This window comes from Macaca thibetana, chromosome 13, assembly GCF_024542745.1.
Source record: "Macaca thibetana thibetana isolate TM-01 chromosome 13, ASM2454274v1, whole genome shotgun sequence".
In the NCBI taxonomy this organism is placed as follows: domain Eukaryota; kingdom Metazoa; phylum Chordata; class Mammalia; order Primates; family Cercopithecidae; genus Macaca; species Macaca thibetana.
In genome coordinates, this window is record NC_065590.1 from 96,500,140 (window position 1) to 96,515,824 (window position 15,685).

At 41.5% G+C, this 15,685-nt stretch overlaps 1 protein-coding gene across 2 annotated transcripts in view; it reads left to right on the forward strand.

Moving 5' to 3' along the window:
* The window catches only part of NOL10 (nucleolar protein 10), a 114,917-nt gene that overhangs the window by 98,060 nt on the left and 1,172 nt on the right, over positions 1-15,685 (forward strand). For both annotated transcript variants that reach the window (XM_050753907.1, XM_050753908.1), the window contains one exon: positions 10,302-10,404. In XM_050753907.1, the coding sequence (XP_050609864.1) occupies positions 10,302-10,404 (103 nt within the window). The remainder of the gene's footprint in view (positions 1-10,301; positions 10,405-15,685) is intronic.

Below are 15,685 nucleotides of genomic sequence, written 5' to 3' on the forward strand. Positions count from 1 at the left end.
AGAGTCTGCATGAGGAACAAGCTAGGTGTCAAGCCCAAGTTGTATATAAACTCTAAATTATGCAATTCTCTGCTTTGAGAATTCTTAGGCAAAGTATTGATGCACAGGATTGGAATATGATAGACAGTCACGGGAGGTGTCTTAAAAGAATAACTGGAATGTCTGGGGAGCCAAGGGAGCAGTCTTGAGGTGGAGCAGAAGGATTGGGCAGAATAAACGAGGTGTTAGCTTGGGGTCAGTACATTTCTGTACCTTGCACTTCTCCAGCTCCCAGCTCTCCATGCAGGAGAAGGTGTTTTTTCCGAAGTGGGAGGAGGAAAAGGGTGGGGAGGACATCAGTGAACAGGTGGAATTGTTTCTGGGGTTGAGATGTATTTTACTCATCTTTATTTCACCATCTTCTAGCAAGTATCTGCAACACCAGAGGTAGTGAATCCTTCAATTTAGAATTCAGAAGCACCTCAAAATTCTGGTTCTGATGAACTAACAAAAGATGTGTCCATGAATAAAGAAGCTAGTAGAGTTGACCCTTGAACAACTTGAGGGCTAGGAGTGCCAATGCCCTGGAAAGTAAAAAAAAATGTGCATTTAGGCTGGGCATGGTGGCTCACGCCTGTAATCCTAGCACTTTGGGAGGCCTAGATGGGCGGATCATGAGGTCAGGAGTTGAGACCATCCTGGCCAACATGGTGAGATGCTGTCTCTACTAAAAATACAAAAATTAGCTGATGTGGCGGTGCATGCCTGTAGTCCCACCTACTCAGGAGGCTGAGGCAGGAGAATTATTTGAACCCGGGAGGTGGAGGTTGCAGTGAGCCGAGATCGCACCACTGCACTCCAGTCTGGCAACAGTGCTAGACTCCATCTCAAAAAAAAAAAAGAAGATATATATATATATGCATGCATTTAACTTTTTGTGTTACTTATTTATTTTCACTAGAAAGTCTAGACCTAACACATACAACTTTTGATTTCTCGAAAACTTTTTTTTTTTTTTTAAACCTTCCTGGTGACTTAGATCCTAGAATATCCCCAAAAACATTACTAATAGCCTACTAGTGACCAGAATTTTTAACAGTCAGGGGTCAATTACCACATATTTCGTATGTTCTATGTATCGTATACTGTACTCATACAATAAGATAAGTTGGAGGAAAGAAAATGTTATTAAAATCATAAGGAAAGGAAAATGTATTTACTATTCATTAGATGGGAGAGGATCATTGTAAAGGTCTTCATCCTTGTTGTCTTCATGTGGAGTAGTCTGAGGAGGAAGAAGAGGAGGGATTGGTCTTCCTGTCTCAGGGACAAAGACAGAACAGGAGGAAGTGAAAGGGAGGCAGGGGAGGCAAGTAATGGTGTTAACTTTTATTGGAAAAACTGTGTGTAAGTAGAGCAGTACAGTGCAAACCCATGTCGTTCGAGGGTCAACTCTAGTGTTCTTGATATCTTTTGAAGATGTTTTCTTTACTGACCAACCTCACTTTTTAAAATAACAACTTTCTTGAGATATAATTTATGTAACATACAATTAATCTACTAAAAGCATGCAGTTCACTGGTTTTTAGTATATTCACAGAGTTCTGGAACCATCACCATAATTTTAGAACATTACCGTCACCCCAAAAGGAAACCCCATGCCTCATGGGCAGTCACCCCACATCACCCCATATCCCATCCTGAGGCAGCCAATAGTTTACTTTTCTGTCTCTATCGATTTGCCTATTCTGACATCTCATGTAAAAGGAACTGTACGATGTGTGGCCTTTTGTGGCTGGCCTCTTTCTCTTAGCACAGTGTCTTTAATGTTCATCCGTGTTGTAGCATCTGTTGGTATAGTCGGCCCTCTGTATCCGAGGGTTCCTCATCCATAGATTCAACCAATATGGGTTGAAAATATTCAGAAAAAATTTGTAACCGTACTGAACGTGTACAGACTTTTTTCTTGACTTTATTCCCTAATCAATAGTATAACAACTATGCATGTAGCATTTACATTGTATTAGGTATTATAAGTAATCTAGAGATAATTTAAGATGTGCACAGGTTATATGGAAATAACCACACCATTTTATATGACTTGAACATCCATGGATTTTTAGTATCCAAGGGAGGTCCTGGAACCAATTCCCCAGTGGATACCAAGGGACAACTGCACTCCATTTGTTTTCATTACCAAGTAATATTCCAGTGTGTGTAGACCAGTTTATGTATTCCTTCGTCAGTTGATGGACACGTGGGTAGTTTCCACTTTTTGGCTATTGTGAATAATGCTGCTGCAAACATTGGTTTATACAGTTTTACATGTGTTTTGCATATGTTTTCATCTATGTGTAAGAATCAGAAGAAATTGCTGGTCATATAGTAACTCTTACGTTTAGCCTTTTCAGAAACCGGCAAACTTGTGCACAGGCTGCACCATTTTACATTCTCCAGCAGTGTGTGCAGCCTCACTTTTTATACAGCTGTTATGTGTAGGTGTTTTATTGGGAGTCCTACTTGGTTTGTGCTGTTCTGGTTCTGTGGATTAAATTTATTTGTTGAGTATATGCTGTTTTTGTCTTGCTCTATTTACTGCTTTATCTCTGGCTCTTGATTAAGTACTTAGAATAGAGTGGGCACTTGAGAAATACTTGCTGAAAGTTGAATCTTCTTTGCCGTGACAACACATCAGGCAACTCAGAAGTTACTCCTTCAAAATCTGCTGAGAAAGGACTCATTTTCCCCATAGCCATTGACCAGGAAAATCTGGGAGCAGTTGTTTTGAGTGTGACCACGGCAACAGGAGGCTGTGATTTGGGGGTAGGCGGTCTGACTAATCTCTCTAACATTCTTCCTTTTGCCTGGGGGCTGTAGTAGGAAATGGAAGTATAAAACAAAGGGAATAAAAATTTATATCTAAGAATAAACCATAGTGAGGTGAATAAACTGTAGTTAAACATTCTAAGTTAAATATCACCAAGTTAAACATTCTTACTAAGTTAAATATCACCAAGTTAAACATTCTTACTAAGTTAAATATCACCAAGTTAAACATTCTTACTAAGTTAAATATCACTAAGTTAAACATCCTTTTTGAGAACTATACAAGTGATAATATTTACATGAGTATTTAGTGAAGCATTAAACCATGATCCTTCAGAGAACTAAAGTGACTCTGTATGTTTATTCTGCAAGTTACCGCAAGCCAGTTAACAAGAGACAACATCAGATTGAATGTGTTCTATTTAAATGTTGACTTGGACTTGCCCAGCTTTAAAACTGTTTCTATAAAGGGAAAGGTGGATCATGAATGGTAACTGGAGACTTGAGTGAGCTGTCTGCGTTGCTTGGTGTGGTCATATGGCTTTAGATAAACGTGTGTCTGTTGACATGTATTTTTATGCCTTACAGTGTGCTAACGTTATTTGTGAGTCTGTTCATCCACTTAATCAGCCTCTCCACCACCCATTCATCAAGCATTTATCAACTGCTCAGTGCGAGCAGACCCGCATTCTAGACCCAGGGGATGGGAAGAAAGACGTGGCCTGTGTACCTGAAGCATTCATGGGAAAAGACCATAAGAAAGAAGGAGCTGAATTTGGGGGGCCTTGAAGTCATATGGAAACTGGTTGTGGAAAGATGCAGAGTGGGGCACTCAGGGCTGGTGGGAAAGATAGCATTCCTGGCAGAGGCACAGCACAGCCACAGGCGGGCCGTTCGAAGGGTGGGGGGTGCCTTCCTGCAGCCAGAGCACCGGGTGCCTGAAGGGGTGGCCGAGCAAGCACTGGAAAGCCACAATCTGAACAGCTTAGAAGAATGGGATCAAATCTATTCTAACCCCTCCCCTAGTATTATAAGTACTTTTATAATAAAAGCAGTACATGTTTGTTATAGCAAATAAAAGCATAGGCATAAGAAGTCCCTAATCCCAGAAACCCGTTAGCAAAATATCTCCATTTTAGAAAGACAATGTGCGGAGAAGCTGGACACCCAGAGACCAGCTCTCAAACTATTAGAATCATCCCAGTTAGAAGGGCCACAGGCCTGAATAATGGGGTGGAGAGGAGCAGACAGACCAGAAGACTAAGAGTGAGAAAGAAAAATGGGCACAAACTCCACCGTCGGTTCCTGATAATATCAAAGGAGAAGAGAATAGTCAGGGATGATGTGGAGATGTCTAGCAATGTTGCCCTTGAGGTAAAAAATACAGAATGCAGAGTAGGTTTAGGGCTAAAAGTAATGAGCTGGGTTGAGCCCATGCGTCTTCTGTGTCACATTCAGTAAATCAATGGCAATGTCCATCAGGCCCAGGAAGAGGAGGCTGGAGATGTCAGTTTGAGAGATACCAGCCTTTATTGTGTGGTCAAGATCATGAAAAGATCTTGTGGTCAAGAATGAAAAGAGATTTACTATCATTGTATAGAGTAACATTAGGGCTAAGAATGGAACCTTGGGGAAAAACAATTATTTTACTTGAACCTGTGATAAAATCCATACCATACACCTCTCGAGAAAATTACAAATGCCTGTGATGTATTTGCATAGAATTTTAGAGACTTCACAGAGGTACTGATTGCCTAGGACTAAGAATTCTGTTAGAAAGCAGACAAAGAAGATGGGCAGTAACCAGCTGAGAGGAAAACTGGCAAGGGCCAAACCTGGAGCGTGTCTGAGGCAAGGGAGTGGTCCTGCCACCCAGCGGAGCAGAGAAGCCCAGGCACGAAGGCTGGGAAAAGGCCAGTATGCAGCTGGCCTCACTGGCACTGTTTCTCCGTCCCGCCAAATGGCCAACTGCAGTAGAGAGACGAGTGACTGGGAGATAGAAAACACGGTAAACAGTTAGTGTAGGTAAGTCTTTCAAGAAGTTTGGTAGTGAAAGAAAGGGATGAAAGCCAATAACTTGATGGGAAGCGGTTTATAGACTCGAGAGACATGATTTGTTAGTAGGCAGAGAAGACTCAGCCACAGAAAGGGGATAGTAAGGAATTGAGAGAATTGAGTCAATTGACAAAGTAACATCTGGTAAGGAACCGGGTGGCAGTGGGCCCGAGAACCAGGTAAGGAGAGCTTCAGAAAAGACAAGGTGTGCATCCTCAGAGACACGGAGGAAAGAACTCCAGATGCATGGACATAGGGGACATAATTCTGGTTAGAGGTAGAAAGATTGGGAAGGCCATGCTTGTTGGCCTCAGGAATCTGGGCACATCAACCTTTTCTGGTATCTGGAGCAGCCGTGACCTGCAAAGTATAGGAGTGGAGCTGTGTGCGTTGGTGAACAGTGGAAGAAGAGAGTCCTTAGAATGAAAACTCTCCACATTTCAGTAGATGGGGATAACTTCTCTTCTTGGGTAGTCAATACTAGCTGCCAGGCAGCCTTTCAGTTCCATTTATGAAAGCATTATTTGAATGCTTTCAAATGCCCTGTGGTAGGTCCTAGAAATTGTTTAAGACAGTTCCTGCCTTTGGGGAGCTCATCTTCTTCACCGGGTAGCTTGGTAGCTTTGGGTGAGCTTTTTATCATGTCTGCAACATTATCCACTTTGTTAATTAATATGGCGTGTTTTTACTCTTCAGCTCACGTTCCTCTGATAGTGGATAAGAGCTGAGGTAATGCAGCTTTGTTTTAATATAAGCATTTAAAAATCTAGTCTGGGAAGTAATTAAATTCCAGACTTACATTTTTGAAAAGAGAATCTTGTATTACTCAATGAATATGTCCTCAGTACTATGTAGGCATGTTATCATTGTAATACCTAAGAGTGTGGACTGAAGGTTAAAGCCTCTCCCATCCCCCACCTCCCTTCCTGAGGTCACGGCTGTGTGCGCACCATATTTCTCGCCTTTAAAAAGACGTTCACTCCTATATGTGTCCACACTCACAGATCCATACCTGTAGCTTTTTTTCTTTAACGTGAATGGTTCATATTCTTTATGTTATTTTTTGAGATGGGTCTCATGCTGTTGCCCAGGCTAGAGTGCAGAGGCGCAATCATGGTTCACTGCAGCCTCGATCTGCTGGGCTCAAATGATCTTCCCACCTCGCCCTCCCTCCTGAGTAGCTGCGACTACAGGCCACCACAATTGTTAAATTTTTTGTCCAGTTGGGGTCTCATTTTGTTGCCCAGACTGGTCTTGAACTTCTGGCCTCACGACATCCTCCTGCCTCAGCCTCCCAAAGTGCTGGAATTGCAGGCATGAGCCACTGTGCCCAGCCTAATTATACTGTTTAACTTGCTCTTTTCATTTAACAGCAAGTCTTAGAAATGTTTCTTTATAAGTTCAGTAGGCTTACCTTCTGGCTGCATAAATATTTCATAAGGTGGATGTGCTGTGATTTATGTAACTATTCCTCTAACTGTGGGTGTTTAGGTTGCTGCTTTTTCTCTTACCCTTTTCACAGTCACAAATATGTATGCATACGGACAAGTATTTCTTTAGAGTATATTCCTAATAGGAGTTTGCTGGATCAGCAGGGGTGTGTGATAGAGACTGCCAAATCACCCTCCAAAAAGGCTTGAGCACTTTGCACTGTGGCCAGACCGCCTGTTTCCCCACACTCCAGCATCGCCGGATGTTAGGAATCTTTTAAATCTTCATTATGCCTGTAGAAGAGACATCAGATTTGATGGTTGCCTGAGTTTCAGTCTCTTGAAATAGGGCCTTTGAAGCAACACGTGGAAACAGAAAGCATTCAAATAAAGTCTTTAGTAAACTTTATGGCATATGTAAATATTTGTCCGAGGTAGTTATTTAAAGCAAAGTACTTAAATTTAAAAAATACTTAATCCTTTATCTGCGGATTCTCTTTCTCCATTTTCTAATTTATTCCCTCCGGTATAGACTGTGGAGCGGGGGCTCCTTTAATTAGAGTTAATTAACTCTTCTCAGTTCTGTCCTGAAGCACATGCCTTTATGAATATGACCCCCACCCCCCACACTGCCCCTTCCCTGCAGCGGGATTCAAAACCTCTCATCTGAGGAGCACTACGTTTTAATATGTGTGTGTGCACGTGTGTTCATATTTTAAAACCCCAAAGTAAATCAGTCAACCTTCCTGGTGCATCTAAATATTTAATTTGATTTTCTTCCTTGTAGTTTCTGCCCACTTTCCTTTTTATTTTAAGATAAATATACTAATAATCTTGTTTCTTCCCCTGGGAGCTTTCTACGTTCTATACTGAGTAATTCTACCCACTTTTAACATTGTAAAGCCTATATCTGTTTTCTTACCAATCACAAATTTGGGGATTGTTTTTATCTACTTGTTCCAATTAGATTTTCCCCTAGAATCCTTTACTATAAACCAATGAAAAAGTCCCCCATGGCCGTCAGACCTAAAGTAAAGCCTAGGCAGGGAAAAGAAGTAGGGGCGGGGTGTGGGGAAGGGGAGAGGAGGGGGAGGGAAAGGCCAGTTCTGCAGTCCTCCTCTGCCACCTGCCAGTGTCCTGGAAGAAACATGCTGAGAAGCGCATGCAGTGTGGTGTTCTCCCTTTTGTTTTTCTGTTGAATAAGGAGTTTCCCGGTGTTCCTACAGCAGTGTCTACTTAGGTCATCTCTAACCAAAGTCACACTCAAGAAGCAGGCTGTGGAACTGCTGGTTAGCAAACGCTTTCAGTAAACTGACTTTCAAAGGGAGGGAAGTGGAACTTCTTTAATGTAGAAATCTCCACACATGGTCTCTGTGTCTGATCTTCTGCCATGGTTTGTTCCAAAACTCAGCTTGTCTTTCCAAATAGCCTAGACAGAACAAGTTTTTACAAGTGCACATTGAAAGTACATTGAGAGAAACCCCAGAATGTGTATGCCCTATCATGGAGGAATTAAGATCATTCTTAACAGAGTAATAATTGCCCACAATTGACTGGAAAAGTCTTTTTCTTCCTAAATTAGTGTTTTCTGTATACCATCTTCTCTCAATGGTTATATAGTTATTTGGAATTCCTGTCAACTTTTTTTTTTTAAGTGAAAGCAAGTTTATTAAGAAAGTAAAGGAATAAAAGAATGGCTACTCCATAGGCACAGCAGCCCTGTTAACTTTGAAACCTCAGAGTTTATAGCTATGAAAAGAAAGAAGAATGAAATGAGCAGGTTGAGGAATTTGCTGAGGCTCACATAATTCACATGCACACTACAGTCCGTTTACACTTTACTTTTGAATTGTTAGAAGAGAAAAAAAGCTAACCTAAATCTTAATTTCATTCCGTTTGTCATGTGGAAGCTTGTCATTGAGAATACTTAATGGACAAGTTTCCTGAACAAAACTGTGTAAATCAAGTATGACCTGACACTCGCCTGGAAACCAGCAATTCTGAAACTGGAATCTGGCTTAGAACTGAATCTTACGTGGCCTGCAGCAAGTCGTTTCACATCTTACCTCCCTTTTTTGCCATCTATAAAGGATAAATACTTCTGTCTCAGGGATGTTGAAAGGATTAATTAGTTAGTCTATAAAGAACTTTGAAGATGAAAAGTACTTTAAAAGTGCTTCTTAATAACATTATTGCTTAGAAAAGAGTGCCACTTTTATGCTAACCACTTTATGTCTCAAATTATATAAAGAATGTGTGTTTAGTACGTTACTACAAGTTGCAAACTAGAGATAAATTTCTCATGGTGTGAACATCAAACATTAGCTTCAGAATTTCAAAGAAGAATCACTTTGTCTGGGGGATCATTTAGGAGCTGTGTTCTCCTCAGTGATTAGTTACAAAGACCGTATTTCAGGGAAAAGAAGACCCTTTCACACAGTTCAGACTTTTTTTTTCTTCAGTCAGGTTTCTTAGCCTTCACTTTAACAGGCTGCGTTGAATGTGATTTGGGGCACGGAGGGCAGGAGACGGAGTATACTATTTTTGAGGAGGGAACAGAATAGAAGAGAACCATATTCTTTGTTTTGTCTTCCGTCTCATCTATCTCAGTCTTATCAGGGGAATAAGAATCTATTGCTTTAGCCATTTCTAGAAAAGTTAAAGTAACTGTTTAAACATACTGAAAATATATATCATTAGACTTAATTCAGTTTATTTCCCTCTAAACCAAGTTAACAAAAAGGGCCAGTGTTCTAGTTTATAATAAAAAATTATTATAACATTCAGTGAAGTTTCATATAACGGGTACAAAATTCATACTTAACCTCTTTATTGGAAAGCAGAGGGGGGTTGTGTTAATTATACAGATAACAGTGAAATGCAGGGCACAGCAGACTGTAACAGAGACACAGATTATATAAAGAGAGCCTAGAAAATTTTGGAAAATGTGATCAAGAAATGAAATGAGGCCGGGCGTGGTGGCTCAAGCCTGTAATCCCAGCACTTTGGGACGCCGAGATGGGCCGATCACGAGGTCAGGAGATCGAGACCATCCTGGCTAACAAGGTGAAACCCCGTCTCTACTAAAAAAATACAAAAAAAAACTAGCCGGGCGAGGTGGCAGGTGCCTGTAGTCCCAGCTACTTGGGAGGCTGAGGCAGGAGAATGGCGTAAACCCAGGAGGCGGAGCTTGCAGTGGGCTGAGATCCGGCCACTGCACTCCAGCCTGGGCAACAGAGCGAGACTCCGTCTCAAAAAAAAAAAAGAGAAATGAAATGAGATTTAAATTTGGGATAAAGTATGTCAGAAAGAGTAAGTCAAGTAAGAAACTAAAAGGGAAGATACCTGGAGAGATATCAGTGACTAGAGCTGAATCAGGTGGAATTACCCAAAGTGTAATTGCTTTTGTTTTCTCTCAGTGTCATCAGACAGATTCATGTTTCAAGCTGTTCATGCTGTGGGATGATGGCTTGCAGTCTACTGAGTTAAGACTGAGTGAAGGAAGAATAAGAATTATCATAGCTCTTCTCTGTGACTTGACCTGGAGGACTTAATTTGTGCTCATTCCTTTTGTAAAAGGTGGACGAGTGGCTAAAATACTCACATACCGAATTTGTGTATTGTTTAAATATATCATTATATCATAAATGCCATTGACCATTATGGTCAATTACAGGCTTCAGAAGTAGATTGCTCTTTGCATTTGGTCTTCAGAAATATGATTGATTTTAGTAAGAAAAGTAGCAGGCATTGAAGTGTTTGATACTGCCACTTAAGATATTAAATTAGTGGGTGTTTTTGCCAGTCATTGTTTTACAGTCTATCTCTGGAATATGAATAATGACTATTTGAGTGCGCCTAATTCTTTCAATTTATTGTGTTAAGTGAATGATATTTTCATTTACATGTGTAAACATTTTTCTTTGCAATCAATTCTAATCAAAACTTGTTTCAAATAGTAAATTAAAACATAATTTTGATTAATGTGGCATTCTTTTAAATTTCCCGTAGCAAAACACTTGAAGATCGTTTGAAAATTGAAGCAAAAAATGGGACGTTGAGTGTATCCGATACCACTGTTGGCAGCAAACAATTGACATTCACATTAAAGAGGGTGAGTTATCTTTTATTGTTATTTTTTAATTCACAAAAGAATAATAGGCTTTCAATAGTATTTTGTGTGTGTGTCCTAAGACCAGCCTTCTCATACCTCTTCCCTATTGAGGAAGCTGTGTTCCCTGTTCTAGCGTTTTCTCTGCAACCAGAGCCCCTGGTGGGCCAAGAGCACAGTGTGTGACTACAGTAGAGCCAGGAGTGTCACTGGTGTCCCAAGGGAGACAGGGACTTAGTGGCCCTGGAGTTAGCTCTGTTGGAGATGAACCAGCTGGCTTGGTTTCTGGATCACTCTGTGGCCTGAGGTGTGGCTTATAAAGCAAAAGTCCCATCCTGACCCTCTAAGGATGTAGGGCTACCTCGCATGTATATGGACTTTGAAGAAGAATGGGAATTGGTGAGTTCTGATACCTCGTGACAGTCACACCCAGCTTGCCCAGATACTATCATTTTAGAAGACAAACTACTCTGCCAGTGGTCATCCTATTCTAAATTGATTTATAAGATCCATCTTTTTAGCCACTGGTAATAATGCCTGTCACACATTATAGGGAGAGTAAACTGCTTAAGTATTTACTGTTAACTGGATCCAGTTGTATTTCTCAAAAAATTTTTTTCTCATTCGTAGTCAGTCCTCTTCAATATAGTCACCAAATAGAATGACAAAGATTTCATCCCTTTTTTTTTCCTAAGCAGTAGTAGGGGGATATAATTCACAGACCATATGCTCCTTCTAAAGTGTACAATTCAATGATTCTTAGTGTATTCACTGAGTTGGGCAACCATCACACTATGTAATTCCAGAACATTTTCATCACCCCAGAAAGAAGCCCTATACCCTTTAGCATTTACCCCCATATTTTCATCCCCCAGCCCCTGGCATCCACTAATCTACTTCCTGTCTCTATAGCTTTGCCTGTTCTGGACATTTCATACAAATGGAATCATTCCATGTGAAGTCTTTCGTAACTGGCTTCTTCACTGAGCATAATGTTTTCAAGGTTTATTCATTCAGTGATGTAACTTTGCATCGGAATTGCATTTCTTTTTATGGCTGAATAATATACCATTGTATGTATATAACACATTTTGCTATTCATTCTTTTTTAAGGGACACTTGGGTTGTGTTCTTTTGGGGGAAGTGAGTAATAATCTGCTATGAAAATGAATGTGTAAATTTTTTCATGAACATGTGTTTTCATTTAACTTGGGTCTATACCTAGGAGCGGAATTGCTGCGTCATACAGCGTAGCTATTTAACTTTTTAAGAAACCTGTCAGACAGTTTTCCAAAGTGGCTGCACCATTTTACATTCCCACCAAGCAGCATATAAGGGTTGCAGGTTTTCCACATCCACACCAAACCTGTTGCTGTCTGTCATCTTTATTATAGCCATGCTAGTGGGTGTGAGTGGTGTGTTGTTTGATTTGCGGTCCCTAATGACTAATGAGTTGAGCATTTTATCATGTGCTTATTGGTCATTTGTGTATCATCTCTGGAGAACCACCTCATCACATCCTGTACCCATTCCTCTCTGATTTCTCTAAAATTTTCCCAACCTGCATCAGAAGGCTTGCCAAGTAATTTTAAAAACTTCATTATTCTAAGTGCAAAAAGCTTTTCAGTTAATTCTGTTTGCTGAGAGCAAATTTGCCCTCTTACATTTATCACTTATATCAGCCAAATACACATTCGGAGGGACCTCATTGTGCCTCTTCCTAATTTCTTATCAATTTTCTTTTTTTTTTTTTTTTTTTTTTTTTGAGACGGAGTCTCGCTCTACCGCCCAGGCTAGAGTGCAGTGGCCGGATCTCAGCTCACTGCAAGCTCCGCCTCGCGGGTTTACGCCATTCTCCTGCCTCAGCCTCCCGAGCAGTTGGGACTACAGGCGCCTGCCACTGCGCCCGGCTAGTTTTTTGTATTTTTTTAGTAGAGACGGGGTTTCACCGTGTTAGCCAGGATGGTCTCGATCTCCTGACCTCGTGATCCGCCCGTCTCGGCCTCCCAAAGTGCTGGGACTACAGGCTTGAGCCACCGCGCCCGGCCTCTTATCAATTTTCTTTATACCTGGAAGCAATCCTTGATTCCCTCTGAAACTCAAATGATGTCAAATGGGGCAGGAGCAGCACAGCCTGGAAGGATCCCAGGTCTGCAGTGTGGCCACCTCAGCTCCTGCAGAGGCCCCTCTGCTGGGTTGAGTGAGCACCTACTTTGCAGTAACCTGAAAATACAAGCCTTTTCCCACTGTTTTCTAAATTGGAAGGAACTGAGTTGAAGATCAGTTTAAAATTTGTAGTAAAATGAAAATAAGATGGCTCTGAAATTATATTTTTGTTTATAAAAAAAGTATGAAGAATTGCTTAAATTAAGTTATGGCCTCATAACTGAATCAAGCAGAGGCTTTGAAACTGTTTTTGATGAATGTGTCAATTAATGTTTGATGTGTTTGTTTCCTTACTTGATAAACATTTTAATTATTAAATCTCAGTTTTACTTGAGTTCAGGTTTTCAGTAAATTTTACTTATTCAGGCAGTTGTTCATAGAAGTCTCTTTTTATACTGCATGTTTGATACGCTCAGGTAGAATCTTGAGTTTTTCCCATATTTGCATATGTATCTCCTAAAATTTCAGTAAAATTTAAGAGGAAAAATCTATGCTTTAATGTCGTTTAAGATTGTATAGTGGTAAAACTGGGATTCAGTCACAAATCTAATTTTAAAATTTCATTTAGTACAATTCCTCATCAAGCCTGAGGCTGTTGCTGATACGAGTGTGTCTGTCTGCACCTGTCCTTCTCCTCCCTCTGTGACAGGAGTGCTGGAGGCTGTGGTGAACTAGTAGGGAAGAGGAGGTAGGAGCACCCGGGAGAAGCGCTAACGGGCCCATAGATCCTCCTGGATCCGCCACATGGCGGCAAGGCCTTCCGATGCAGCCCTGGGAGAGAGGCTAGTCCTAGTCCTTTTTCTGCACTGAAATTTGTCTGCAGAACAATAACCACTGCTTACAAGCTCCTCTCCAAGCTCCTACCTTGGTGGAGAAAGTCTGACAGAGCTTCCCACCATGTGTTCCAGGAGATGTAAATAGTGACCCTGGAAGATTACTTTTGCTATCAGACAGATAAGGGAAAAACCTTGGACTGATGTCCATGTTGAAGACTCATGAAGGTGCCTTAACTTAGAAGCTCCAACACACCTTGTTTATCTGTATTTAGCACATCATTTTCCAAAATTATATGAAGAAACTTTTTTTTCTTTTCCTTTTTTTTTTTCTTTCTTTCTTTTTTTTGAGACAGAGTCTCGCTCTGTCTCCCAGGCTGGAGTGCAGTGGTGCGATCTCGGCTTGCTGCAAGCTCCACCTCCCGGGTTCACGCCATTCTCCTGCCTCAGCCTCCCAAGTAGCTGGCACTACAGGCCCCCACCACCACACCCAGATAATGTTTTGTATTTTTAGTAAACACGGGGTTTCACCGTGTTAGCCAGGATGGTCTCGATCTCCTGACCTTGTGATCAGCCTGCCTCAGCCTCCCAAAGTGCTGGGATTACAGGCGTGAGCCACCACGTCTGGCCTGAAGAAACCCTTTTTAAATAAATTCTGATTAACATGAAGAAGCGAAATATTGAATAACTGGTATTGGTTCACTTTACCGGGCTCCTGGTGATGTCATCACTCGCTCAGCTAGGGAGTGTTAGAAGGAGTTCTGAGTTTTCCATTAATGCGTGTGTATTGATGCCTGCCCTGTGCTTCATGCTAGGGACAGACATGGCTCTTGCCACCACAGTTCTCAGTCTGTGGGAGAGAGAGACAGCGGGTAAAAATTATATACCTCTAATTATGTCATTAGAACTATGGCAAGTGCTTCAAAGGTGAGCAGAGGGCTGTGAGATTGTTTGGTAAAGGACCAAACTTTGCACAGTTTCAGTAAGCACAGGACTGAACTGACATAGTATTTCTATTTTATTTTTAAATCCTCTGGCTGTTGCATGGAGAGTTGCCTTAAGGGGTATTTGAGAGGAAGCAGAGCACAAGGAAGGCAACTCCGTGGTGGCCGTGGTTAGGACGGGCAGCAGCCTGGGCTCAGGTGGTACCCTCCAAGACAGAGCACAGTAGAGGAGTTTGGGATAGGATCAGAATACACAGGATAGGATTTACTTTGAAAAGACAGTCGAAGAATGGTAATAATCAGAGAAGGGACTTAAAGAATTATTCAGAAACCCGGTTTAAGAGCTTCTTAGAATAGGAGAAATGCATCTTTTTTTTTTTTTTTTTTTTTTGACATTACAAATTGCTTTCCTTCCCCACTATTCTCTCACTTTCAACTGTTTAATTTTAGAAGATTGGGTAATATCCACAAGAGGTGAATGTGGAGACTTTCTCCTCAAGGGTAACATACAGATGCATGTTTTGTGTTAGGTGTGTAGAAAATATAGATCCTGGCTGGGCGTGGTGGTGCACACCTGAAATCCCAGCACTTTGGGAGGCCGAGGTGGGTGGATCACGAGGTCAAGTGATTGAGACCATCCTGGACAACACAGTGAAACCCCATCTCTACTAAAAATACAAAAAATATAGCCGGGCGTGGTGGTGGGCGCCTATAGTCCTAGCTACTCGGGAGGCTGAGGCAGAGAATAGCGTAAACCCAGGAGGCGGGGCTTGCAGTGAGCAGAGATCATGCCACTGCACTCCAGCCTGTGACCGAGGGAGGCTCGGTCTCAAAAAAAAAAAAAAAAAAAAAACTAGCCAGGCTTGGTCACCTGTAGTTCCAGCTACTCTGGAGGCTGAGGCGGGGGAATCGCTTGAATCAGGAGGCGGAGGTTGCAGTGAGCCGAGAGTGTGCCATTGCACTTCAGCCTGGCAACAGAGCGAGACTCCATCTCAAAAAAAGAAAAAGAAAATACAGATCCCAGTGAAGCAGGTTCCCTGGGTGTCCATAAGGCGATGCTTTTCCACTTTATCAACTGAGGCCCCTGACAATGCTTTCTCAGTTTACCATCTGTGCAGTTCCACCACTAAGAATTTTTTTTTTTTTTTTTTTTTTGAGCTTTACATTCAGGAGTTTGTATTTTCAAAACCATCAAATGTGTTTTTAAAACTGTATAATTCTTTCTTTGTTGTGGCCTCTGCATTGATAATCTTCTAAGGATTTCTGCTGAAAGTAGTTAAACCATTTGGTGCTGGGGATGGGTAGGGAGGAGTTCCAGCTCCCATGTGAGCCAATGAGCATTGAGAACAAAAGTGAGCACGTTTCCAGCAGTCAGCCCGGGAGTCCACGTGCTTACTGCAG